The 27,835-nt window shown below is 41.8% G+C and overlaps 1 protein-coding gene across 2 annotated transcripts in view; it reads right to left on the bottom strand.

The window, feature by feature from the left end:
- Ptpn21 (protein tyrosine phosphatase non-receptor type 21) overlaps nucleotides 1–27,835 on the bottom strand; it is a 56,179-nt gene that overhangs the window by 22,239 nt on the left and 6,105 nt on the right. For both annotated transcript variants that reach the window (XM_076921455.1, XM_076921456.1), the window contains exons 3-9: nucleotides 13,362–13,531; nucleotides 8,862–8,959; nucleotides 7,507–7,574; nucleotides 6,754–6,824; nucleotides 4,183–4,270; nucleotides 3,453–3,541; nucleotides 236–323 (exon numbers count right to left, since the gene is read on the bottom strand). In XM_076921455.1, the coding sequence (XP_076777570.1) occupies nucleotides 236–323; nucleotides 3,453–3,541; nucleotides 4,183–4,270; nucleotides 6,754–6,824; nucleotides 7,507–7,574; nucleotides 8,862–8,959; nucleotides 13,362–13,531 (672 nt within the window). The remainder of the gene's footprint in view (nucleotides 1–235; nucleotides 324–3,452; nucleotides 3,542–4,182; nucleotides 4,271–6,753; nucleotides 6,825–7,506; nucleotides 7,575–8,861; nucleotides 8,960–13,361; nucleotides 13,532–27,835) is intronic.

The raw sequence follows: 27,835 nt of genomic DNA, 5'->3' as shown, positions 1-27,835 counted from the left end.
CTTGAATCAAAGAATATGGATACAAAGATTCATTTGCTCAACAACATTGAACAAGTGAGCATTTTTTCCCAAGTGCCATTTTGTAACATTTAACTATAAGTTTTTATAGCACATAGAATTATGAAGTCCTAAATTAGTCCAAACTCCCCATCCCCCAATACACAAAAGAGAACTCAGAAATGCTAACTTGCTAACTTTGTTGAGAAGCATTCCATGATTTTTTGTGCTCACTCACAGTTTGAAACTGGATGGTCTCCTCTTTATTTGCCAGTTCTAATGCAAAAAAGGACTTGTTGTGTGACATGTTAGCAATGTCATGCCACCTAAAAAAAAAACAGAGAATGCTGAGTGCATATATATATACTGGGAGATGTCATGCATCATTTTTCTTTAAGTTTGATATGTGACTTCATAGTTTATTTTATATATATAAATATACATGTAAAAATATAAAAATATATTATATATTACTATATAAATATTATATATGGGTATGTTTATATTTAATATTTGCATTTAATATGTTTTATTATGTTCACATATTATATAGTTAATATATATTTAATATATTTATAAATATATTTTATATTATAAAATAAATATATATATATATATATATGCCAAGTTTATAGTCTTTTTCCACTTGTATGAGCTGAGTGATCTCAGCTTCCTGCTCTGGTAAGCCAAAATAAACATCCTTAAGTTGCTTTTGGTCAAAGAATTATATCACAGAAACAGGAAAGTAACTAATACACCTGACTTGCTAGACTGGCTGAACAATAAAGACACTTACGTTAGCTTGTTGCTCATGCTTCAACTACTTATGAACAACCACTTTAAAGGGCATCCACTATCACAATGATGATAATTGTACCAGGCCCTAGGGATACTAAAGTCAGTGGGGTGATGGTCCCTAAAGAGGCACTTGGAAGAGTAGGAGGGCACCAGACAACATAAAAGCAAACATATTGGTTAGCAGTGAGGCAAACAGCATAGAGTAAGGGACGAGACAGAAGTGCACTCTGAAAAGCTACGGGGTGAAGAGAAAGCTAAGTGCTCAGAAACCAAGGGTGGATTATTCTGAGTGTTATCAGTAGGACATAAACTGCATCCTGCTTCTCCTAATTTTGTCGTCTTTAGCTTTTACAGGCTAGATTCCGTTTGTATTCCCTAGCTGTGTGCTATCGTCAGAAAGCAACTGAGTCTGGAAGACGCTCAGCAGTTCCGAGCCAGTCCGTGCCCTCAGAACCACTGGGGATCGGAAGAGTGGCTAATTCCAGAGGTTGGCAAGTTTGGAAATATTTGGAATCCAGCAGTGGTGAGCAGCCATAACCTGGAAATCCAAAGCTCCTGAACATGAAGCACTTCAAGGGGAAACTCTTTCCCCTCACCCCCGACTTAGGGCCTCACAAACACAAAGCACAGGCTTCACCAATGAACTCCATCCTTCTTCCCCCACATCTTTAACTGGGGATTTGGGGACTCGGGATGTTCAGCTTGTATTATATTTATTTAGCTAAAATTTGCTAAATCAAAATTAATTCATTGCCTTACTGCTCAGTTGTTAAACCTAAAGATTTTATCTGAATTGTATTAAATAAGGCAAATTTGAAATTTCCTGTGGGGTGAAGAAAGCAACGAACTGAATACCTGAAAATACCTGAGATTTCCATATGGCCTTTAGGTACATTCCTGCTATCTGAGTAAATCCAGATCCATTTTCCTGTCCCTATGCCTCCAGCTCAGAACACTGGGAAGATTTACTATAACCAGGCTGAGGACACGAGTCCTATTGCCATAGGAAACAGTCCCCAAACAGGCAGTGCAGTGTAAAAGAGGGGCTCAGCTCCCCAAGCCATGTCTACTCTTTGTGGCCACTGTCACTCTGAATAATTCAGGGCCCAAAGGTGGTAGAGCAAAGCCAGATAAAGAAGAGTTGTCATTTTAGTGAAAAAGTTCTTTCTTTTTTTTTTTGTTTGTTTGTTTTTTTTGGTTTTTCGAGACAGGGTTTCTCTATGTTGTCCTGGCTGTCCTGGAACTCACTTTGTAGACCAGGCTAGCCTCGAACTCAGAAATCCGCCTGTCTCTGCCTCCCAAGTGCTGGGATTAAAGGCGTGCGCCACCACCGCCCGGCTGTGAAAAAGTTCTTAAAGGGGAAGACCAGTTCTCAAGAATAAAGTAGACAAAGTAGAATGTGGGGAAGGAGGAGATGGTGGGGAGCTCACTGGCCCCAGGGGAAAACCCACTATTCTGCTAAATGGTCATAACACCAAACTGCCCTCCAAATTGGTATCTGTACACCCATCAATCAGCACTGCTCTCAGACTTCCTTAGAGAAGCTTCTTTATATGGGAGGTGCTTAACACAGAAAGTCAAGCTGGTCAAAGTGCACAAAGTGTCTGTGGAGTGTTCAATCACACACGGGACATCTACATCACTCACCATCTCACCAAGGCTCAGGGACCGTCATGGAAGAAAAGGGAGACAGATTGTAAAAGCCAGAGGTCAGGGAACAATGGAGTGGAACAGCGTCATCTAGACACTGGTGGCATGCTGACACTTGTGGATTCATAGCAGCGGTGGTTGTAGCACAAGTTCAAACCCATCTCCACCCCTAGCCAAGGAGTTACTGACACTTGATGTCTTCTTGGGGAGAAAAAGCCAGCTTTCCTTAAGGGTGTGGCCCTTATAGGTTGACTATGCTCCAGCGTATGGCTCCATACCCATGAGTATATGGATTCCATAGGTTTCAAACATATTATGTATACTGATACCAAGTTGGGGATTTTATCCAAAGGAGTTAGGGGGAGAAGTGGGGGTAATATGGTCCAAAGGCATTATATAAAGATATAAAAATCTCAAAGAATTAATAAAATATTATTATGTTCCAAAAAGATACAACTGGAACAAAGAATATTACGAAGTACTCTTAAGCCGCCTGTAAGTTCACCTCTCAGAAACCACGCACCACTGTGAGCACGTCCCTATCCGACACTGTGCCTTCCTACTGCACACATGCCAAGACTTGTACAAACAAACAGCACTGTTTTTATAACTGGAGGGAAATCAACTTTACAAAACTGAAGTTTGCTGAGATGTTGGCATTTTAGTAATTTTGTTACATAAGTATAGACAAAAGGAAGCCTAGAATTTTCCATAGTGAATAAGTAGCCCCAGAAAGCAGAACTTAAAGGAAAACTCCCTATCAAGGGCAAGGCCGGCTTCTCTGCGGCGGCGGCAGAGCCCTATGTTTTGAGCGTCTACAAGCAGGCCGTCACTACATGCCCTTTTTGCTGCATATCTGTTTTTGAAGAGAGTAGCATGTTAATGAAGTACTTGGGTGGCATTTAACTTTAGAAAAGGAATCTCTCCATTTTCCAATGAAAACAGAGGGAAGACTGACTTGTCAGCAATAACTACTTAAGTATTTAAAAACAGAACAAACAATATACCTGAACACCACCGGAGGCCTTCCATTCTTGTGTTTCACAAAGATGCCATCAAGACAAGCACCAATGGATATGTCACTTCCTTGGCTGTCCTAGACGAGAGAAGAAAGGGGAGACCCCTGGGAATTGGAGCACAGGGACAAATTCATCCACTTCCCTAAACTCGTTTCCCAGGTAAACACTGTCCAGAAGACCCCAGGGTGACCACTCAGAAGGAAAACAGAATGGGCAAACCCAGTGTCCTGCCATAAGCATGGAGATGGGAGGAATGTGGACTCTTTTAAAATAGTTCAGTCCTTCTGTTTATTTACTTACTTGGGATGTGGGTGCACACATGCCATGGTGCACAGGTAGAGGCCAGAGGACAGCTGTGGGAATTGAGTTTCTCCCTCTACCAAGTGAATCCCAGGATCAAATTCAGGTCATCAGGCTTGGTGGCAAGTGCCTTGACCCTCTGATACAAGTTTAGACTTTAAGAACTCTATTTCCTGACCCTACAAACCACAACCTCAATACAGGACTCTGTTTTACTAGTCTGGTCACAAAGGCCTCAGCCATGCTATTTTCCCAAATTGCTAAGTGCCCCCGCCTCCCCTTTTTCAACAAAACCTCACTCTGCTTCCTATTCTATGTTCAAATGATTCACCTATCTGAGCCACCAGAGTGGCAGGGTCTACAGGGCTGCATAGCCACGCCCAGCTTGCTACTCTCAACCTTAAATCATCACCTGTACCTTGGCAGGGTAGCTCTCCTCTCCGTAGCCGTCCATTCTCTCTACCTCCTGCATATACAGCGTCTCGGCCTCAGGAGCTGTGAGCCCTCTGCAATCCAACAGATGTTAGTGAGACTGCTCCAACCCAAAACGTCTTAAACGATGGACATCAATGGGGAATAGAACATTATAAACACTGATGCTTCTAAGCATCTGGAGATAATATAATTGCTTATATTGATCCTCTAAAACATATCCAAAATGGACGACCTATAAAGCACTGTGCTGAATTCCTAACCTTGTGCTTCAGGAAGGTAAAAAGGACAGACAAGGGACAAGCAGCTACCAAGATGTCATCAATGCAAATCCACGAGTTTTTACCTAAACTAGCAAACAGTTGCTTAATTATACTAAAATACCAGGAAATACTGAGGATTTGGTTTAAAAACTAAGTAATGGAAATTAAGAGTTTGGAAGAGCACTGGCTGCTCTTCCAGAGGGCCTGGGTTTGATTCCCAGCACCCACAGGGCAACTCACAATCACCTGTAACTCCAGTTCCAGGAGATCTGGGGCCTTCTTCTGACCTCCACAGGCATGGGTATGATACACATACAAAACACTCACATATATAAAATAAAATGAATGAATCTTAAAAAAAATGTTTTTAAAGACTAAATGATAAATGTAAAAAAAAAAAAAAATGGGCAGGAAGAAGCTACTCATGGATCCCTTTTAGTTCAGGTGACTGGAGCCCTAAAAACATATGAGGAAGGAAGGGTGCTTAACCACATGGACTCCTCTCCCCAGCCTCACCAGCTGCTGCTCCCCCATGTGCCAAGGTCCCTCTCTCTGCAGTCATCCCAGAGTCTGCATTGCTTTGACTGTACTGTATTCCTCGAATGTCGGAACCTTTGTGTGCACATCCTCCTCATACATCTACCATCCACACACGGACCGAGTGATCACTAGTTTCCTCAGGACTCAGAGACTGTACTGTTCCTCCTGTCAGATTCTCTGGGTATCCCCAGTACTCACCACTGCCCAGTATAGTCCTCACACAATCTGTCCATGCCTCCCCACTGCACCCTTCTCCTATTGCTAGATACTACCACAGTGGGCTGGGCTGCCTATCCTAAGATTGCTGGGAACACATCCTTGGAAGGCAGAGAATTATGCTATTTATCTTTAAGCCAAACTAGCCAGCATTCTGTCTCATAAAGATAGAAAGTACTTACAGGTTCCTAAGTCCTATTATTTAAGTGACAGTAAAACAAATGAAATAAAATGACAAAACCAGGATCATGCGCACCTTTGGATCATGCGCACCTTTGGATCATGTGTGCCTTTGGGATCAGGTAAGTGCACTAAGGGAATATGGTTTGTGTAGACACAGAGGGAGAAGAGTAAGGACAGTGATTTTTGGAGCGTGAGCATTTGGGAAGGAGCACAGGCAGAGATGAGAGGATGGTACTTTTGGAAGCTACTCTTTTGCAACCAAAGGGGTAAAGAGAGAATACATAGAGAGACTGAAGGTTATGAGCAGGTACATCTACTTTCAAGTCACTTTTAGCATAAATCAGAGACCTAAGCCATGCTGAGTTTAGTTTTCTTTGTTTCTAAGTGGAAGGTGATAGTCTCCTTAAAGACTACTGGAGCTATCAGAATGTAATTTTATATATGAAGTATCTGGAACTCTGTGTATTGGCTTAGAGTAAGAACTAGTATCTCAGGAGATTCTTATAGTCAATAGAGGTTCACCATCAAAGAATGTCAACATGGACCAGCATAGACAAGAATTGCAATCCCAGCACTTGAGAGGCAGAGGCAGGCAGATTTCTGAGTTCGAGGCCAGCCTGGTCTACCGAGTGAGTTCCAGGACAGCCAAGGCTATACAGAGAAACCTTGTCTCGAAAAACAAACAAACAAACAGAACAACAACAACAAAAGAATTGCAAGGATAATCTGGGCAACAGACATGAGGACTTGCATCATTGCTCCCCAGGAGACAGAAATCCTGCTCCCAAAAGTAAACAGGGGGGCAATGGTCATGGTGATGCATGTCTAGCATTCAGGACGCAGAGGCAGCAAGATAGCAAGTTTGAGGCCAACCTGGTTCTTAAAAATATCATGGGCAGAGGATGTAGCTCAGTGGTAAAGTGTCTGCCTATTATGTACAAGCCCCTGAGTTCAAACTCTAACACCATTTTAAAAAAGAAAGACAGAGGGCAGAGGGGGGAAGGAAGGGAGGGAGGGAGGAAGAGGAAAGGAAGGGACAAAAGAAAGAGCACTTAGAGGGCTGAATCATCGAAGACAGACTTCCCTGATCATGCACTAATTTATACAGGTTTAGTTACTATCACACATTTAATATGTGGGTGATGAAATGGCACCTTAAGGACATCCTCTGCTTCCTCACTGGTACATGGACAATAACTGAAATGCTAGGGGAACGTGCTTACAGAACAGTGCTTAGCACACAGTGAACGTTACTTATTCACTTCACAAACAAGCTGCAATAATGTTCCCAATTTAATATACAAAGCATATTTCAAAATCAAGCAGCCATGAGCTGTGGGTCTTTTCTGTGTTACCTGTATTTCTGATGCAGCAAGGCCACTTTTTGGGCTGCTTCTTCCAGCACTTTTTCATCCTGCAGCCACCCCTGAAGGAAACACAGCAGTGAGCACGTGCACATTTTTACAGTGAGCCACTGCAACAGTCACTGACTTTGGCACTTCAGGCAAAAAGCTGAACAGTGCTAGCACTGGGGAGCTTTGCTTTTGTATATGGCCATAATGCATCTAATGAATTGAGTGGTTTCTGCTCAGACACTAAAAGATTTCCCTGCCTTCTCTGCAGCTCCAAGGAGAAGTTTCAGCTGAGTTTTAAGGTTGGAAACATCCATGAGCCAGTTCTGAGCTCAGCACTAACGCACTCAGAAGAACAGCCCACTCTCCTCAGGTATGTCAATGAGATGGTCACATCCATTTCTTCAGCAGAAACTTTAGAAAGGAGAAGGCAGGGTTTTAACACTGATAACAAGTCAAGTTCATTCCAGCATTAACTTTGTGATTCTCCAAAACCAAAACCAGGTCTCTCTCCTTAGACTAATAACCAAAGGCAAAAACAATGTCTGTAGATACTGAACAGAAATTACACCCTAGGTTTCTGTGAATTTACAAAGACCAGGAAGACTGTAACAGGGACAGATTGATACACGAGATGTTTATAATGACTCTGATGCTAGTCCTGTGTAGAACATCTACCATGTGTGCAATCAGGGATGGCTAAGAATATAGGAACAAACTATGTATAAAAGGGCCCAATGCCAAAAGAGGTCTTACCACAGGGAGCAAGGCAAATTTCTGAAGAAAATCTTGGGATTCATACTGATCAAAGTCACCAAAGTCAGCTAAATAAAATGACAAACATCCACGTGTTGGTTACATTTAATTTTCATAATAAAATGCTTGCACAACAAAAATAATAAGTAGTATGAATGACGTGTTTATATGATTCAGACACCTACTCTAACAAATAATAGAGCAAGTTTTTAGGGTATCTTTTACAAAACAATAGGCAGATTCACGTATGTTGGCTTGGGAAAAATGTCTATGAAGAGAGACAAACCTACCCTGCATGTGACATGTGCTTCTGTGCACAGGTAAGTGTCAAACATGGACAGGGAACATGTCCTGTGAATACATACATTCAGGCAACATAGAGGGAACTGAACACCAAGGTGTCAGAAGTTTGTTATTCTCAAGGCGACAGGTGTCCATGCCAGCTAGGATCTGGAGGAATTTTATCATTTTTTCTTTTTCCTTTGTGTTTCTTTTTGTCTTGAGACATGGATCCACTCTGTGGTCTTGACTAGCCCAGAACTCGATATGTAGAACAGACTAGCCTTGAACTCACTTCTTGCTTCCTTGCTGAGATTAAAATTATACGGTACTGTGCCCAGCTTAAGTTTTCTTTTGATTATATTCCAGTTTCCATGGTTAAACATCAGTTACCACTTGAAATAATGCACCAGCAGAAATTTCCATGTAGCACAGGTGTATTCATAGACATGTGCAATTGATTTAAAAAGCATTTATGGCCGGGCTGTGGTAGCACACACCTTTAATCCCAGCACTTGGGAGGCAGAGGCAGGCGGATTTCTGAGTTCAAGGCCAGCCTGGTCTACAGAGTGAGTTCCAGGACAGCCAGGACTACACAGAGAAACCCTGTCTCGAAAAACCAAAAAAAAAAAAGCATTTATGCAGCAAAACCACTTCAATTATGAGTGAGCATGCTCTATAATTTGGAACAGCTATTATTAGAGAAACCAAAGAGATGGGATGTTCTTAAAATTATAAGTGAATACAATTTCATTAAACTTATTGATAGAAAGGTCATTCCTCCCAAAATACTATGTTCAAATCAAGTCTTGGAGCAAAATTAACACTTAGCATATTAAATTCTTAGATACATATATCTGCTCCTTTGACATGTTTCATAACTCATCTCTCAGAAATGTCCACAATGACCAAATGGTCTTCCTACAAGTCTCCAGATAAAAACATAGTACTCCATTAATACATAAATACTGTAACAATTCATATAAAAAAATCAGTTACTTACAGAATCCTTTACTGTTTTTGTTTTAACACCGATCTTAATCTGACAGAATTACTACTTCACATGCATTACTTACCTTGAACAGCTAAGCCAGCCAGCTGAATGGCTTGTTCTAATGTACAGGGAAGGTTTCCTTCCAGAATATCTTTCTTCAGCTGCAGGTAATACTGATACCTGTTTTAAAGGATGAGTTTATGAAACCAGTATCACTATAATCTCTGGCCAAGACTCACTGCACTTTATCATAGTTTAGTGTGGGAACATAAGCTGTCAAATAAAATTGTAGCCCTAGATGTTTTCAAAAAGTGGAAAGAAAGCCACAAACAATATAAGCACGCCATTTGATCTGTTTAATGACAAATTTGTTATTTATCCATTGCTCTAATTATTTCAAAGTCAAAATAAGGGATCAGGGATGTCGCTCTGGTATAAATGTTTGCTTGGCATGTGTGAGCCTGGCTTGATCTCCAGCAAGCCACACATCCCTCAGAAAAAACTGAGGTCAAAGTCACCTCTAGAAGAATGCCCCATCTGTCTTCTGCCTGTAAAACAGTCCTGGATATCCATTCTTCATGGTAAGAAAAATGCACACTCTCACTTGTAACTTGGTAATACAAGATTTTAGGTAGGTAGTTAGATAAAAACTTCACTAGCTCTGTAAATTTTAAGGCAAATAATCTTGAGATTTCAGATCAGGTTATCATTAAGTTTTTAAAGTATAATCCTAAAAGAATAACTTCTAAAAGACTTTAATATTCTGTAACATAGTTTCTTCTTCTGCCCCCATGACCACCGGCTTAGTGTCAAGTGGACCTAGGTGTAAATTCCCAACTCTGGAATTTAGGATTCTGCACGACCTTGGGTAAGTCATAGTTTGTAGATTCACATGTTATTATCAATAAAATGAGGATATGACCACCCCTTCACAGGGATGAACACAGTCAAATGACACAAACAAAGCTCTTAACAACACTGGACATGTGCTGGCACTTGAGCAGCAAGGGATTATCGGCAATGCATTCCAGTCAGGAAATGTGCCGTCCTATCATCTCTCCATTCCTTCTGTTCCCTAGGTCAGTGCTAGGGCCTGTCATTGTTCGTCCTACAACATCGTTCTAGACACTGGAGGCACTGCTAGTTTTGGTCCAGTAATTCTGCCAGTGCAGTTTACAATGCCATCTCTGCCTGAGTCTCTCTAGGTTTGTGTCTTTGAGTAGACTATATCTGCATTCCCCAGAATTCATATGCATTTTTATGGCACCCTTTTAGCTAGGCTTTCAGTCTCTGCCCTTTGTTACCAAATGGTCTGACCAACACATCACCTATTCAAATAGAAAATTTAAATCTAGCTTTCCCCTTCTACCAGCTAGCAGATATCACAGGTTTTTAGCAATCAGTGAATGAATAGAATACTGGTAATTCTGAGGTGTCAGAGGGGGGTAACCTGCAACTTTCTATATGGCTTTCAAATGCCAAAAGAAATGGTATTTACAGCTGTACATCTAGTGGGCATGTGCCACATACTCATTATTCTAGACTCTTCCCTTACATCAAGTGAAACCTTGGAATGCAGCATCCATTACATTCATAGACCAAACTAACTTGGGCTTGCTTCTTACCTCAGCTGTGAACAGGTTTTATTATGAGAGCCAGTTCTTCCATATATGCTATAAATTGTTCATTGCTAGTTCAATATCCTTTATGTAAGATCCCAAGTGGAAATTTCCTTGTAAATGACATACCAGGAAAGTGCCACATTTACAAACAAGTGAGTTTCCAAATGGTGAGGCAAGATAAGTCTCTTTCCATTAACACTCATACAGGCTGTAACAATATTGGTTTGGTGTTTTTTTTGTTTTTTTTTTGTTTAGTTTTGGTTTTTTTGTTTGCTTGTTTGTTTTTGTTTTTGTTTTTTCGAGACAGGGTTTCTCTGTGTAGTCCTGGCTGGAACTCACTCTGTAGACCAGGCTGGCCTCAAACTCAGAAATCCGCCTGTCTCTGCCTCCTAAATGCTGGGATTAAAGGCATGCACCACCCACCACCTGGCAACAATATTATTACAAGTAACAAAAAAAAATGGACTGCTGTAGTAACCAAGAGATTACATACTAGCAATTCATGAATTTGTAAAAATTCAATCTATCCAGTCATTTACTATTCTCAGAATTTACTATCCTTTGCTAACAACAATCCCCATAAGGGCTTGTCCTGTGGGGGACAGTTTCGGCTGCCCTGTGACTATATTTTCCTGACGAGTCCTCTTGCAATTCAGATTTCTGTTCTCTCCTTTTTTGAAAAGTACTTTTGAATGTTTTTTTTTTTTTGGGGGGGGGGGTGTTTTCTTAGTACGGGGGGATGGGGAGGGAGGTGACTAAGCCCAGAGCTCTGCTACTGCTTTACCACTGAACTACATCTCCAGCCCTGACTGTGTTTTTATAAGACCTTTTTGAGGTACAATTGGTGTATAATAAACTGCTCCAACATACAATTTTGTCATATAAAAAATACATGAAGCCACTGCTACAGGACCAATCACTGCCTGAGTACCAATCACCTGCAAGAGTTTCTTTGCATGTAATCCTCCTGCACCTTCCCCTTCCTAGAAACCACTGCTCTGCTTCCTGACTCTACAGCTCTTGAGACCTAGAACCTATCCAGATGTTTTAGACTATGAGAGACCTAGAAGTGGGAAGGAGACGCTGAGGGCGACAGGATGTAAGAGAAAGAACCGAGTTTTGTATTGTAGAGCAACACAAGTTGGCCTTGGGGCCTCATTCAGATCCGGAAGGTTTCTTATTGATACTCATGACACACTTCTTATTGATAGAACTTCTCTACTAGGTCTCTGAACCCGATCAGGGAGCAGTCCTGCTGGCTGAACCAATAACCCCATTCCTGTTCACGCCCTTCTGTGGCGTATGCCTGATCTCTACTCTAACGACAGCTCCCTAACTGGTCTCCTGCCACTTCCAATTTAATTCACACCTTTTTTGTTTTAATTTCTAATCTATCAGCTAATGTGAATGGTCTTTGTAAGACATAAATTGGATCATTCCACACCATCAAAATTTGAAAAAGCCTTGCTCACTAAACCATGTCTTTATGATTAGTATACACCTGGCTTTTAAACCTCTTTTCTCCTCTCCAGTATCATCTGAGACTTTTGATCCTGACTGCTTTCCATGAGCCATTCCCAACCAGAAAACTTCTAAAGCCTGTCAAGTCAGCTCTTTCCCTTCCTTAGTCACGTTCTCCATGCCCTGCCCCTAGGAATCCAGAGCTTTAAATCAAGTGTTTGTTATCATAGGATACTGTGACTACTTATATATATGAACTGCCAGTTCCACCAGACTGTGAGTAACTCCTCCAAGGTCAGATTCAAGTGACTACCCAACAGCTCTCAGATTGCAGAATGTCTTCAGTAAATGTTTAAACGAGTTAAGTAGACAGCTCGTATGCTTCCTCCTGGCTTCCACTTTCTCTCTCCAATATTTACACTGCAGACCTGTTGCACAGCCTCTTTGTGCCTATCCTACTAGCTGACCCTTGTGGCTTCGGGTTTCCTGGTATCTTCCGGTAATTACCTGGCAGATTCCAACAGCATTCCACAAGCATGAGGCAGCAGCAATTCTTACTATCTGCAGGGCACTAGAGCTTTCAAATGGAAGGCAAAGCCAAGGAAAACATGGGCTTAAGATGTAGAGAGATAAGACAGGAACACAAATGACCATAATAGGAGGCTGTAATACCAACCACCTTAACAGACAGATCTACAAGCAAGTCCTGAGATAGCATGGGGTACACAAAGGTACACCCCAACCTGGGGCATCACAAAGCTTTCTGGAGTCAGATGAGTATGACTGGAGTGTGAGAGGGACTAAGAGACAGAGATAAAAGGTACAGGAAAGCAGAAACAAAACTGTGTAGGGGGAGCAAAGGGGACTGATGGGATGGGAAGGGACACAAAGCGGACACAAAGAGGGGCCAGGAAGGAACATACTTGGAGCATTATCCATTGGATGGAAAGGGCCTTCTGTAAGCGGGATGAAGCAAAGCAAGACTTTTTAGTCCTCCTGGCACTCTTCTACCGCTTAGGCCCCTGTAAGTGTGTTTACTAGCTAACTCTGTTCAGAAGCATCCTCCCTCTCTGTGTCCCCTCTGTCCCCCATGGCCAACCCATCTACAGAATACAGCTTCCAGGGCAATGATTCTAAGAACCTGGCCAGTTCCTTGAGAAAACACAGAGTTTAGGACTACACATTTTAAATCTCCCCTCTCCCGGTTCCTTATTACAAGGAACCAGAAACGGAACAACAAAAGCATTAAAGAGGCTATCACAAGAGTTCATGGCCAGGGTGAATCGATCACCTTTCCTGAGCCTTAGGGCCTGGCAAGCCATAATTCGGTCTGACATACCACATTCCATAACCTCTTAGTAATCCAGTGACTAAAAAATGTGGGCCGCAGGGCAAAGTCGGTCATAGGCCTTTATCTATCTCAAGGACCTTTGACTCCAGCTTCACTCTTCTGACCTCTCTAGACGACTTTCTACCCCAGGCTGCAGGGAACTTCTCACCTGGTAATCTCCTGCTGCAGCTGGGAAACAGAAGGCACATAAAACACCACTCCGAAGTAGACGGTGGGCTCCAGCGCATGCTTATCCAGCTGCTTCTTCAGTGCCTTCTCCAGATCCACCCAGCGCCGCTGGCTCTGCTTGTTGTAGTACCAGAGGCTGAAGTATGTGACCTGGAGGGAAGGAAGGTCACTGAAGCAGGCAGTCATGCAAAAAAGATCCCAAGGATCTCCACCCCACAAAGACCCATGACCAAGCAGCAATGGCCTCCTGTGCCTTTTGGAAGGGACAACAGCCAAGGCTTACAGGGAAAAAAAGAGGTAATACCAAGTATTCGGGAAATGGAGGCAGGAAAAAAAAATCCATTACCAAAACACTGAAGCTGTCATTATTAAAATATATTAGGGGATGTGTGCATGCTCACATATGGAGTGTGGAGTTCAGAGGACAAGTTTCAGGAGTTGGTTCTTTTTCTCTACAAAAGGGGTCTTGGGAATAAAACTCAGGTCCTCTGGCTTGCCATGACAAGAAATTTTACTCTCTGGACCATGGCAACAGCCCTATAACTAATATTACTTTAAAAGCCTTAAGGAGTGCTCTACCTAGTATAATTCTAAACTATCGTGCTAATCCAACTTCTCCCTATTCTGAGATTTGGTCTCTATAAATAGAACTACTTCACGTAAATGTCAGAAATTTTAGTAACAGATGCAACCACAGCTCTTGCTTGCCCCTCAAAGTCCATTAGATAAAAATTCAAAGCAACTGGATATTATAAATTAATTGTTTTAATATGAAGAATGACCTTTGAATAAAGAGCAGAATGTGGAGATGTCTTTCTCTCTCTCTTGTGTACGTGTGTGTGTGTGTGTGTGTGTGTGTGTGCGTGCGCGCGCGCACGCTCTTCTATCATTCTCTCTCATACAAACATACATCCCATATGAAAAGTTACACTTAGTGTAATAAAGTGACCTAGGTAGGTTACTAAGTCAGAGGCTGAAGCTTTGGAGCAGAGCCAGGAGTGGAGGTGCATGCTTATGACTGCAGTACCTAGAAAGCTAAGGCAATAGGCTTTACAGGTTCAAGGCCAGGGTTGCCTACATGCCAAGATTCTGTCTTACCCTGATCCCCAACACACACACACACACACACACACACACACACACACACACACAGTACATTAGCATTTAGTCTGCACTTGTTGTATGATAGTACTATTAGGGTAAATCAATAGCAGCCCTGGCCTGGTCAACCGGAATGGTTATAACAGCAGGCAGCAGGTGAAGTGGCTGGCCCCAGTCACTTATAATATTTATCTTAAAATCAATTCACAGATCAAGGCCATTGGAAAACTACTGCTCTGCTATTCTAGACTCTAGAGCAACATTGTCAACTAGGAGCTTGTGCAGTGATGGACATGTTCCATATCTGTACTCTACACAACAGCAGCCCCAGCCACAGGTGGCACCTGAGCACCACTGAGAAACTGTACTTTTCAATGTCTCTGTTTCAATGCTCTCAAATGAAACAACTACTGTTTTCATACTGGATGGTTAGCGCCATAGCATAAGTCATACTTAAAAATAATATCCAGGTTATTTTATCTGACCTGAAATACTTATTAAAATAAAAATGAACCTTAAGCCAGGCATGGTGCTGAATACCTATAGTCTCAGTATTTGGAAGTTGAGGCAAGAAGCCTGCAGTGAGTTCAGGACCAGTCTTGGCTGTGCTGGGAGCTGAAAGCCATCCTGGTGGAATACACAGTGAAGTCTGCCTCAAAAATGTAAAAAATAAGTAAATAGGCTCATTAATTAATTAATTAATTAATTAACTAAAGCTGGGCATGGTAGCTCAGATCTGTAATCTCAGCATTCCGAAGGCAGAAGCAGGAGGATTGTACCTGGGCTTTAAAGTGAGACCCAGTCTCTAAAAGAACATTTAATGAGCTAGAAAGAAGGCTATGCATTTAAGTGTACCAGGTAAGTGCATGGTATCTTACATGCATGCAAGCAAAATACTCATACACATAAAATAGAGTCTGATGATTTAAGAATGTTTGGTTTCCCTGCATATTCCCAATGTTTATCTTACTATTTATTTATTTATTTATTTATTTATTTATTTTTGGTTTTTAGACAGGGTTTCTCTGTGTAGTCCTGGCTGTCCTGGAACTCACTCTGTAGACCAGGCTGACCTTGAACTCAGAAATCCAAGTGCCTTTGTCTCCCAAGTGCTGGGATTAAAGGCGTGTGCCACCACCACCTGGCTTGTGGGACCCTTTCTCAAACAAAAACTAAATGTAAATATAGAACAAATGCCTAAAAGTAGTGTGCATAATAGAGGAAGCATGGCTTACATGCAGTCCAAAATGTGGGTCTCAGGATGGAAGATGGGGTCATCACAGGTGCTTTAAACAGTACTGTACCCGTCTTTCATTCAAATTCTTGAAATTATAAGTAGAAAAGATTTTTGGAGGAAGGAACCAATAATTGCTTTTTGTCGGCATTTTGGCAGAGTTGGCAAAACTAAATCATCCCTCATAAATAGGGAGGGGTATGACCATAATATGTTATATGAAAAATTATTAAATAAGTTTAATTAAAAATATTAAAAGACAAATATAATGTTCTTCTTATAGCATTGTGCATGTACTTTATACTAGCTATTTCTTGGTATGCCTGTCTTATTTTCCAGCCAGGCAAGACTGGAAAAACACAGAAAAACCCTGTCTCGAAAAACCAAAAAAAAAAAAAAAAAAAAAAAAAGAAAAGGTCCCACTATGCAACTCAAGATGACCTCTTCTGGCCTGCATGCACTGCATGTAAAGTACACAGACAAAAATGAAGACAAAACACCTATATACATAAAATAATAAAATTAATTAATTTTTTTATAGCAACTCTTTTTTTAAGAGTTGTTTATTTTATGTGAGTACACTGTTACTGTCTTCAGACACACCAGAAGAGAGCATCAGATCCCATTACAGATGGTTGTGAGGGAATTGAACTCAGGACCTCTGGAAGAACAGACAGTGCTCTTAACCGCTGAGCCATCTCTCCAGCCCCCCAAATTAATTTATTTTTAAAAATTAAGTATATCATCTCTTAGCCAGTCATGGCGGCATACGTGGGAGGCAAAGGCAGGCTGATCCCTTGAGTTCAAGGCAAGCCTGTTCTACATAGTAAATTCCCAAGAGCCTGGCTCAAAACAACCTCCTAATCCCCCAAAACCAGCAAACCATCTCTTATAATTAAAATTAGAGGATCTTAAATTTATTCTGTGTACATTACTTTTCCCTTTAAATACAGCTGGACTTGGCTAACTTGAAACACAAAAATGAACATAGCCAGACACGGTGGCCATATACCTACCATCCCAGCACTCAGGAAGCAATGGGATATGGGTTCAAGACCAGCTTGGGCTATATAAGGAGCTTCAGGTTAGCTTGGGCACAGTGAGAACCTGTCTCAAAATAACAAAAACAGCAGCAAAAGGAGAGGTAGGGAAACTTATAAATAGTTCCAGAGATTAGCAATGATATTTAGGAACGTGATAAGCTGTACTTATTATTCAACAAAGTTCATTACTCAAGAGTTTCACTTCCCAGAGACAAAATGGCTTCTTCTCTATCAAGCTTTACAAGACTCGGATTAACTACAGCTTCTTCATCTGTGACTACAGGCTGATTTTTCCCAAAAACAAATACTTTTGTACCTACCCTTATTTATGGATTTTTAGAAAGCTTTGTCTGCCCATAGCATAGGAACTAACTGTATTTCCTCTGAGAAGCTCTGCCTCAGGGTAGTTAAGGAGCAGACCCACCTCTAAATTTACACTCCAGGACCTGTGTCAACCAGCTCTTGACCAAGTGACCGCCTCATTAAGCCTCAGTTTCCTCTTAGGGAAAGTAAAGAACAGAAGGAGTGAGGGAGTGCTCTGCCTTCCTCAGAAGGGCATGAAGACCGACAACAACCACGTGACTTGCCAACTGTCCTTCATCACTGGCTCTCTGTTCAAGTCTCCCAAATTCCTGGTGCCCGCCTCCGAGAACTTTCTGGATAAGAACTTTTCCTTGATTGGAAACTCATTCCGGTGCCTGCTCTTCCTGTCTGTGCTCATAAATGAGCACCTGTGGAAAACCCATCCTGACAGAAATCTCTCCAACACTGAATTTTCTGGAATCCTTATGTGATCATTAACTAGATTTCTATGAAGCTTTTACAGGGTCAGATATTTTACATTATCTGTTTCTTTTCTAGTTTATATCCCTCTACTCCCCCCAAAAAGTCATAATAACCTTCAAAAATTATTTGATGACTTCTTTCATTGCTGTTTAAAGATTATCCCTGCCGCTCTCCTAAATTTGTAGCTAGCTGCCTGCTATGTAACTAGAGTCAAAACAAAGTTAACTAGGGCTTGGCTTCTTTCCAGACAATATGGTTGCCTTGCTTTAAGTGAACAGACGCCAGCTGCTCCAGGCAGGTCCAAACCCTAACAGACTGCAAACCTCTTCCTAATTCCCAGGTCCTTTCTTGTGTAATTATTTTAAGACTCCTTTTGATTGTGCTCTATTTTTAAATAGACCAGAGAGATACACAAATTAGCTGGAGGGTTTTTTAAGCCACTGGTACATTATGTTTAATAAAAGTTAACCCCATGTAAAATTGTGAATATAATTTTATCCCAGTGCTTTTCTTAGACCTGCTGAAGTTAGAAGGCTTTCATCAGGACAGAGATGAGAGGAGACAGCCCAAGATAAAATCTACCCCGAGCAGAGATCAGCTAACAACGGTGGTTAACAAACTGTAAGTTCACTCGAGCCCCGAGCTGACCTCCACTGAGTCTGCCATAAATAATAAAGTACAGAACCTCTTCCTTCAGCAGATGGCAGTGGTCACATTGCCTCGGCACAGCTCGTCCCTTCCCTTTCTGTTCAGCTTTCCATCCTTTATTTTCTTCCCACTTTAATCAAGGTACATAGTCTTTATTTTATAGGCAATGTGACATTATACAATATCAAAACATTATAAATGAAGACTCGGGAAAGTAACAAATCTAATTATACTAGGTGTATCTAACTGAAGTCCAGGTAATTAAAATTCTTTGTGTTCAAGTGCCTTCTACTGTAGCTTTAAAATTCAAGCATAGTGGGAGATAACATTTAACATTTAAGCACATGGGGAAAGACAAAGCCGGAGACTTCTTACAAGGAAGTCCAGTGAATGAACAGGACTACTGCCTACCTGGATAAGCTACTCTCATTTTTCCCACTTACAATTCCAATCAGACACTATGATGTACGTGATTACTGTGAACAGAATAATTTTAAAACTAGATTCTTGGACTGAGGATGCAACTCCATGGTAAAGACTTTGCATAGCAAGTTCTATCCCAGCACTTTTTTTAAAAAAGAGAAAAATAAAAGACATTTTCTAGGGTTGGCAATGTAGCCAAGTGGTAAAACACTGACCTAGTACATAGTAAGCTATGGGCTTGAGTTCTGGTACCACCCAATTAACTATAAAAGTAAAACAGGTCTACTGATATTTCTTAGATGTCCTGGATTTATTTATGCCTTCAGCTCACTTTGACTGATCATCCCCTAGGTATCAAGTGCCATCCTGGGTGCTAGCAGACAGCACTGAACCAGAGAGACCACAGTTCCTGTCCTCTCAGGGCTGTGTCCTATGTACTGGGAGTCCTAAAAAATAATCACCACACACTGTACACTGGTCATGATGCACTGTAGAAGAACATTGGATTTTAAGACTAAAATACCAACATGTTTCTAAAGAGGAAGCTAGGATTAAATAGAAAAAATAATATTCATAAACATTTTATTCCCCAGAGATGTTGGAGATAACCAGGATAAGTACACAAAGTTTCACTACAAAGGCAAATTAACCCTATGTGCTACTGTGCAGAAAGTCACTGGGGTTAGGACTCAGAGAGTGAGGGCAAGCAGCAGCTTCTCACTCTATGACCATTAACCAGATCGCTCTACCCGAGGGTCACTCTTGTATCTCATCCCAATAAATGGGCCATAGATTTTTTTTTATCTAAATCTTATAAATTTGAGACCCATTCGGCCTGTTTATCAGCTTAACTCAAATACGTATGTGTTCTTCAAGATTCATGTTTGTATTTTATGTGCATGGATGTTAGCTGGTGTGTATATATGCATCCTACATGCATGCCTGATGCCAAGGAAGCCAGAAGAGGGCACTGGATGTCCTGGAAGGCTCCTCTGGGACTGGAGTTACAGGGGTTGGGAGCTGCCACTGGGGTGCTAAGAACCAAACTCTACTCCCCTGAAATGTAGCAAGCATTCTTAACCAAGATGGCCTCTCTGATGCCCACAGATAACACTCCTTACTACCACCCATGCCGCAAGCAAGGCATGACGCACACCTGTAATACAGTACCTGGGAAGGAGAGGCAAGAGGGTCAGGAACTCAAGGCTATTTTGTGCTATACAATAAGTTCAAGGCCAGCCTGGGCTGCAGGAAACCCTGTCTAGGAAACTAAACAAACAAGGCTAGCAAGTCGACTCAGGGGGTAAAGGCACTTGCTGCGAAGCCTAACAAAGTTCAGTTACGGACATCAGCAAAATAGAGAGAACCAACTCCCGCAAGCTGTCTGGCCTCTGCATGCAAGCACATGCGTGCACATATTACACAAATGAATACACACACAAAGTAAGTAATTGTAAACAAAAGCGATCTTTTTTTTTTCTGTTATCATACCACTCAAACAAATTCCCTTCAAGAGCTGTGCTAGTCATTAGGAACACAGACAACCAAGTATGTAACTACTTAAATAGTATCTGCAGATGCAAAGAACACAGACAAGCCAAGTATGTAACTACTTAAATAGTATCTGCAGATACAAAGACTGAAGAAAGGGAATTAAGGTTATTTTCTAGATAATATATATCAAACCTGGCAAGAAAAGAGATGTTTGCTGGTACACTGTTCAAAAGCAGTGTACCTCCAAACTGCCATCTTTTCTGACCCAATCGCCCTTTGTATATTATTATAGTCAATAAATTTACGAGAAGAAAAGAAAGTGGAAAAGACAAAAGCAAGCTGACTCAACAGACAGTGTGTGTTAGTGTGGTGTCAGCTGACAAGTGTCTCAGGAACACTGCTCATCTCTGGCCACTTATTCTGGGTTCCAGGCAGCATATGCAAAGCTCCAAACAAGGCTTTGTACACAGCCAGCGTCCCCTACAAAGCTTCCTTTCAGGAATGCAACTCAACATCCGTTTAGTGCCCAAACTCCAGCTTGTTGCCTCCAAAGGCAGCTGGATTCAGTGGTACGAAGTCCAAGTTGTTGAAAATGCACAAAACGTGGAGATCAACCAGTCAAGTCCAAGCCTGAGCAATCTACATAGCATGTAAATAAGGTGGAACACTGAGATACATATCTACAATACCAACACCTAGAAGGTTGAGGCAGGAGGTGGCAAGTTCAAGGACAACTTGCCTTGCAAAGAAAGACCCTGCTCAGAAAGGAGGGAGAAACAGACAAGAGAACAAAAACAACAACAACAAAAGAAAATGAAAAAAACCTCTGCCACCCAGTATGATATTACTTGAATATTTTCTTAGCCTGTTTATTATTCAAAATAACTACTCTGTTCACCTAAATTACCCTATCATAAATACCTTCTGGGGAATCTCATTTGGTAATGAATAGAAAGCCAAGGTAAACCCATAGACCATTTATAATTTACATACTAATTGTTTTTAGACCGTGGGACACAATTTCTGCTATTGAAATTAGCATTTTCAGTATTAATTTCAATACCCTCTGGATATTTTTCTAGTTTACTAAAAGATAAGTGAGGATTACGTGAGATTGCATACATCTGCAATCTCAGCATTCCTGCGCCTGAGGCAGAAGGATCTGGAGTTCTAGGCTAGCCTGGCCCTACACAGTTAACTTCTGTCCCAAAGCAAACATTGGGCCTTGGAGATGACTCAACAGGTAAAGACACATGTTGCTAAGCCTGATAACCTCCCTAGTTCAATGCCCAGGAACCAAAAGGTAGAAGGAGAGAATCAACATGCACGCATGTTCGCACAGAAATGGATGTTAAAAAAAAAAAAAAGCTTAGCCAGGCAGTGGTGGCGCATGCCTTTAATCCCAGCACTTGGGAGGCAGAGGCAGGAGGATTTCTGAGTTCAAGGCCAGCCTGGTCAACAGAGTGAGTTCTAGGACAGCCCAGGCTACACAGAGAAACCCTGTCTCGATAAACCAAAAAAAAAAAAAATTTAAACAAGCAAAAGGGCTGAGAGTCTGTAATTTCATCCTTTAGTAGGCAAAGTGCCCAGAATTGAAGGCTAGCCTGGGTGAGTTCTAGGCCAGCCTGGGCTACAGGGTAAGATCCTATCTGAAAGCTCCAAAAATTAAATAGCAAATGAGCCAAGAAGCAATTCAGAGCTACGGTACTGGACTAATACGCTCAAAGGCATGTGTCTAACTCCCAACACCGAAGGAGTAACAGAGAAGTTAAATAAGGCAATCTAATCAACAGTTGTGATGAGCACACAAGTTGCTTCAAGAACACAGTAAGGAAGTATGTGCTAACCCATCACATTGTAAGAAAACAATGAGTCCTTGTTATTAGAAGAGAAAATATCACGTGGAGGTTGAGTGCACACCTGACAAGGATGGAGTAAAAGCCTCAGTAAATGGCCCAGGAATTCAATTAATATTTAAATGAGGTGAGTCACCAGTACAGACCCTGAAGATTTGTCACATACTCACTGTCCAGATGGACACAAAGGTGATGCCTGCCTGGGAGGGAAGAGAAGATGATCTACAATCCTTGAGTGAGGAATTCTCACTCACAACCTAACCCCACTTCTACCCCCCACCGCCCCTCCCCCCCCCCTCTCCCTCCACTCCCCTACCCCACCTTTCTGCCTCCCTCCTTCTCTCTCTCTGTCATCCAGGAGCCCTTACCTTAGCAAGGAAATGAAGCTGACAAACTACCCTGAGTTGGAGGAGCCTGAATTCACTTTCACTCCAGGCAAGCCTGGCTACAGAATGAGACCCTGTCTCAAAACTAATAAGGCTCTGGAGAGATGGCTCAGTGGTTAAGAGGACTAACTGCTCTTCCAGAAGACCTGGGTTCCATTCCCAGAACCCACATGGTGGCTCACAACTGTGTGTAACTCCTGTTCCAAAGGATTTAGAAAAACACCCTCTTCTGGCCCCCAGCTCTGCACACAAGTGGCACACAGACATGCATGCAGGCAAAGCGTCCAGACACGAAACAGTTGAAATAAATAAATCTTTAAAACAAACAATACATAAATAAGTAAATAAGCAGTGGCTAATAACAATAATAATAATAGTCAATGACCTTCCTGGGCCTTATGGAAGAAAGTCACAGAAGAAAGAGGATTTGTAGGGGAAAGAAGACTATATACTGAGAGGTAGTTTGTGTCCGAACAGCATAGTGGGCCAGACAGAAAGAGACTAGGAGTATGGAAACCCAGGTAGGAGAAATGTGTTCCACTGGTCTATAGACTATCACAGTAGGTACAGCCTCCACCAACATCTACAACCTGTCTCCAATAACCACATGAGAATCTGAAGGTTCACAGCACACAGAAATGTCAAATGTTTGAGGAGATGGAAGTGCTAAGTGTCTTGACTTGATCTTTCCACATTATGTACACATGTGGAAATACTGTACTCTGCCACAAAAATGTGTATCAATTTTTAAAGACAAAGGTCAGGAGATTCAGGCAAGAGGCTTGAGGGGTAAGGGTTAATCTGAGATACATAGTGAGATATACTGCAGGGAAAGGACAGAACTGAGTGAGACGCCCCCTTACCCTAGCCCACCATACCCCAAAACTTGGGAACTCAGCTCAAGCCTCCCTGGTGAGCTGGCAGCAGTTGACAAAGTCACTTTTGCTGTTTGACAATCCCAATACTGAAGCACATATCCTTTATATTGTCAGCCCTTTGCTTTTCAGTCTTTGAGACAGTATCTCAAGTATCCTAGGCTGCTAGGTCGTTCAAGATGCACTTGACCTTCTGATCTTGCCTTCACCTCTCAAGGGCTGGGCTTACAGGTGTGAGCCACCATAGTCAGGTTTATGCCTTGTTAGGAACTGAACCTGGGGTTTTGTGTGTGTCAGTTGAGCTATACATAATAGCCTTTAAATTTATTAAACATTAAACTAAAGTTGCATAACACTCTTATCATTTTACTAAGTTTCCTAATTCCATAATAGCTTGTATGATTCTATATTATGTATTTCAGAATGCATACATATACCCATGCTGATACACACGACTTTCTTATTTACTTGCCTAGTTCTTCGTTATCGAGACCAAGAGAAAAGTGACAGAATGGGCTGACAAATTAGCTTGTAGAGTTTGCCCACCAATACTGATGGTCTGAGTTTGATCCCCAAGCTGTCCCTGACTTCCACACATTCACCAGGACACGTGGATACCCACATCCACACACACTAAATCAAAACATAGTCTAAAAATTATTGAAAGTAAAAGGAATCTAAAAACCAAGACAAATCCTTTGACCTTTGGAGTTTGGAAAACTGCTGGGATGAAGAGGTCAATCTAGAATTACAGTTCCTCCAGAAGGTCCCATAGCTTGGGGGGCCTTTCAGAAGGTCAGCAAAATACTTATCCTTTTTTTTTTTTATACCACAATCTTACCTATTATACAAAGACATACCTGAATACCTGAATTCAATTGGTGACTATTCAACCCAAAACATTTGCATGTGATGTACTTTTTCTTTATCGTGTTTTGGTTATTTTTAGAGTCCAAATGAAAGGCAGCAGGAAAAGAGAAAGGCTCATGAAATTCCCACATCTTCTCAGATTCCAGTGGAGATAAGGTCAGTGGATACCTGGAATACCCTGACAGGCTGACTTAACATGGCACACTCCCAAGCCAGCACTTCCTTGCACAGCGGAGAAGCTGACTCTTCCTGACACAGCAATGTCCCTTGAAGCCAGCAGAACTAGAGTGCTCCTAATTTTCCAGAAGAACCCCCAAAGTGAAAGCAAAATAAAATAAACGTGTCATACAGCTCTTTTGGGGGTGATACATGCTCCCATAAGTAACCTTTCATCTGCACTTTATAAGCAAGTTCAATAAATTCACTAGGGTCATCAATAAATAATAGGAGATGGAGAGATGGTTCAGTGGTTTAGAGTGAGTTGGATTCTTAGCACCTGAATATGGCTCACGACCATCATTAATTCCAGTGCCAGGGGATCCCACACCCTCTTCTGATCTCTGTGGGCACCAGACACACACATGGTACATAAACATACATGTAGGCAAAACATGCATAAACATAAAATTAACCTTAAAAAATCTTTTTTAATAAATAAGTAAGGGGGCTGGAGAGATGGCTCATCGGGTAAGGGCACTGACTGCTCTTCCAGAGGTCCTGAGTTCAATTCCCAGCACCCACATGGTAGCCACAACCATCTGTAATGGGATCTGATGCCCTCTTCTGGTGTGTCTGAAGACAGCTACAGTGTACTCATACATAAACTAAATAAATTAAGTAAATGGTAAGCTGGGTGTGTTGGCCCATCCATATGCTCCCAGCTACTTCAGAGGCTAAGGCGGGAAGACAGCAAGTGTGAGACAAGCCTGAGCAACATAGAAAGATCCTGAAAGAAGAACAGAGCAAATGTGCAAAACCGAAATAGGGTAGAAGAGGAGGAAAGAGGAAAGAAAGAGAAAGAAAAGGAGAGGCAAAGAAAAAATAAAGAAAGGAAAGAAAAGGGGGAAAGGAAGGGAGGAGGGGAGGGAGGGAGGGAGGGAGGGAGGGAAGGAGGGAAGGAGGGAGGGAGAGTGTTTTCATAACTATGTACAAAGCTTTGGAAATGTTCCCCACTCTCCAGGAAGTCAAATCAAATCATGGTGCAGAGCAAAGCTGACCAAAGGAATTGCAATCATACTTATCCTTCTAAGTGTAAAACCATCTTGAGATGTTAAAGTAAATGAATATTTATTCAGGAGTGATGTGCAATAAGTTGTCAGGCACTATTCTAGACACCAGAAAAACAACAGCAGTCCTGTGCCAATGGAGTTTACATGTTAAAACCCAAAATGTTGATGTCTGTGACAAAATGCTATTTAAAACTCATTTCATGAAAATCTATAATCTATAATAAACAGTATAAACAAATGCCCAAAGCCAGGAAGTAAAAACATGAAAGGTAAGATTTTGTTTGCAGTATCCAGCTTCAAAAACACACGTTGAAGATGCTTCTATAGCCTGCTGAGTATCTAACTCAACTTCAGAAGTGCAGTCATGCACACAGGCATGCACACACAGAATAATCAAAGGATATTCTCCCTAAAGCACTTACAGAGAGGCTCACATGCTCACGTGTACATGCACGCACACGTGCACACACACACACACATAAACACACACACACCAGCCCCCTTTCACAACTGTCCTGTATCCTGCCTGAGGGTTTAAAAACTTTGGAAGAATTCTAAGCAAATGTAACTTTAAGTCACATAGGGACTCTAAAATCAAGGCAAGATATACAAGAAATAAGTTTGTGATAAACCTAGGTAAAAATCCATGGTAGTGTGAAAAAGATGAGATAATATTGTTAAATATAAACTTTTCTAAAAGGCATACTCTAAAGAAAGTAATATAGACTCGATCCAAAATGTCATAGCCTAGGATGTGGCCTGAGGCTCATGGACAACTGACTCCAGTGTCTAAAGCTCTGCTGGCAGGCAACGGGCAAGGACACTGCACAGGACACGTCACAGGACTTTACCTGCTTGAACGGAAGCAGTGGTTCAATTGTGATGGCAGGCTACCATTTCAACATTGTAGAAATGTGCACACTGTGTGACGACCACTGGCTGCCATGAGGGGATTTTATACACAAAGAAACTAATCCAACGAGAACTCAGCCACTCACCATAACCACAACGTGGGCCACAGAGGCCAAAACAAAAGATGAAAAGGAAGGTGGCTCCTGTATCCCTGATGCCTGAATCCCAGCACTAAGGAGGCTGAGGCAGGAGCTTTCAGGTTCCTGGCCAACCTAGTCTATACTGTGAAACCAAAAAGATAATGATAATGAGTCTAATGTGGACTAGCATTGAGAGCTTCCTAACACTGCGTGCCCTGCTCAATGTCACGCTTTAATAATAAATTCTCAAAGCACCACCAATACCATTTCATTATTCACCTCAATATGAAAAACCTATAGATTTGGGGAATTGTAATTTAATACTTAGCATGTGACAAGAACTAGTATCTAATCGGACCAGCATGCAGACTGTCTCGGGAACTTTACTGCCTTAAACAGCCTCTAGAGAGGCAAACTGACACACTGGTTCTCAGAAAGGGACTTTCCCAGCTCCAAAGAACCTGCCTGGGAGGTTCCCCCTGTAAAACCAAAAACCTATCATCTTCCAGTAGGCTCTGCCTCCCAGTGGCTTCCTTTGGGGGCTGGAGGTAGATCATAGCCTGGCTCTTAAGAACGCAAAACCATGGGGCTCTTAGCAGTTCCATGTCTCACTATATGTTACTGAACGGTCCTGGTTTTACATATCATTCTGAGTGAACTCGGAGATCCTTACTTATTTTGCATTATGATTGTTAGGGTTTGTTATAATTATTGTCTATTTATTTGATTTCTTGAAACAGGGCTGTAGCTGGCCTCAAACTTAAATTTGAGATCCTTAGGCTCTGCCAGCACCTTATTAAGACGGATGCAGATACTCACAGCCAACCGGCGGACTGAGCCCGGGGACCCCAGTGGAAGAATTAGAGGAAGGACTGAAGGAGCTGAAGGGGATTACAACCCCATAGGGAGAACAACAGTGTCAATTAAACAGACCCCTCAGAGCTCCCAGAGACTAAACTACAACCAAAGCGTATACATGAGTCAGTCCATGGCTCCCACTACATATGGAGCAGAGGACTGGCTTATCTTGTATCAGTGGGGAGGGAGGCACTCGCTCCTGCGGAAGCTTGTTGCCCCAGTGAAGGGGGATGATAGAGGGGAAGGGGGGACCCTCTTAGAGGCAAAGGGAAGGAGGAATGGGGTAAGGGGTTTTTGGAGAAGAGATGGGAAGGGGGACAACATTTGAAATATAAATAAATAAATTAGTAAAAAAAAAAAATTGAGATCCTCCTGTCCCAGCCTCCTGAGTGAAATACTAATAGATACAAAGTCCCTGGTTCTAGCATTTTACAGCATTACTGTGAAGTCCTTATCACTGGATTGTGGAAGCAAAATGGTATTTAAGTAAGCAAAAGGAATAATTTCTTCCTGCAGCGTGTAATTGGTAGCAGCCAAACTCTTCACCCAAATCCACAACAGTAATTCTAGGTTTGCTTCACGGGAGGCTAGTGAGAGACACCAACACACTTGACAGACAGCTCTTGCTCGAGTCACACTCATGCTGAATGTACACAGTC

This window comes from Arvicanthis niloticus, chromosome 23, assembly GCF_011762505.2.
Source record: "Arvicanthis niloticus isolate mArvNil1 chromosome 23, mArvNil1.pat.X, whole genome shotgun sequence".
NCBI classification, from domain to species: domain Eukaryota; kingdom Metazoa; phylum Chordata; class Mammalia; order Rodentia; family Muridae; genus Arvicanthis; species Arvicanthis niloticus.
Note: the sequence above shows the minus strand (reverse complement) of the source record. Positions and strands in the feature narration are given on the sequence as shown.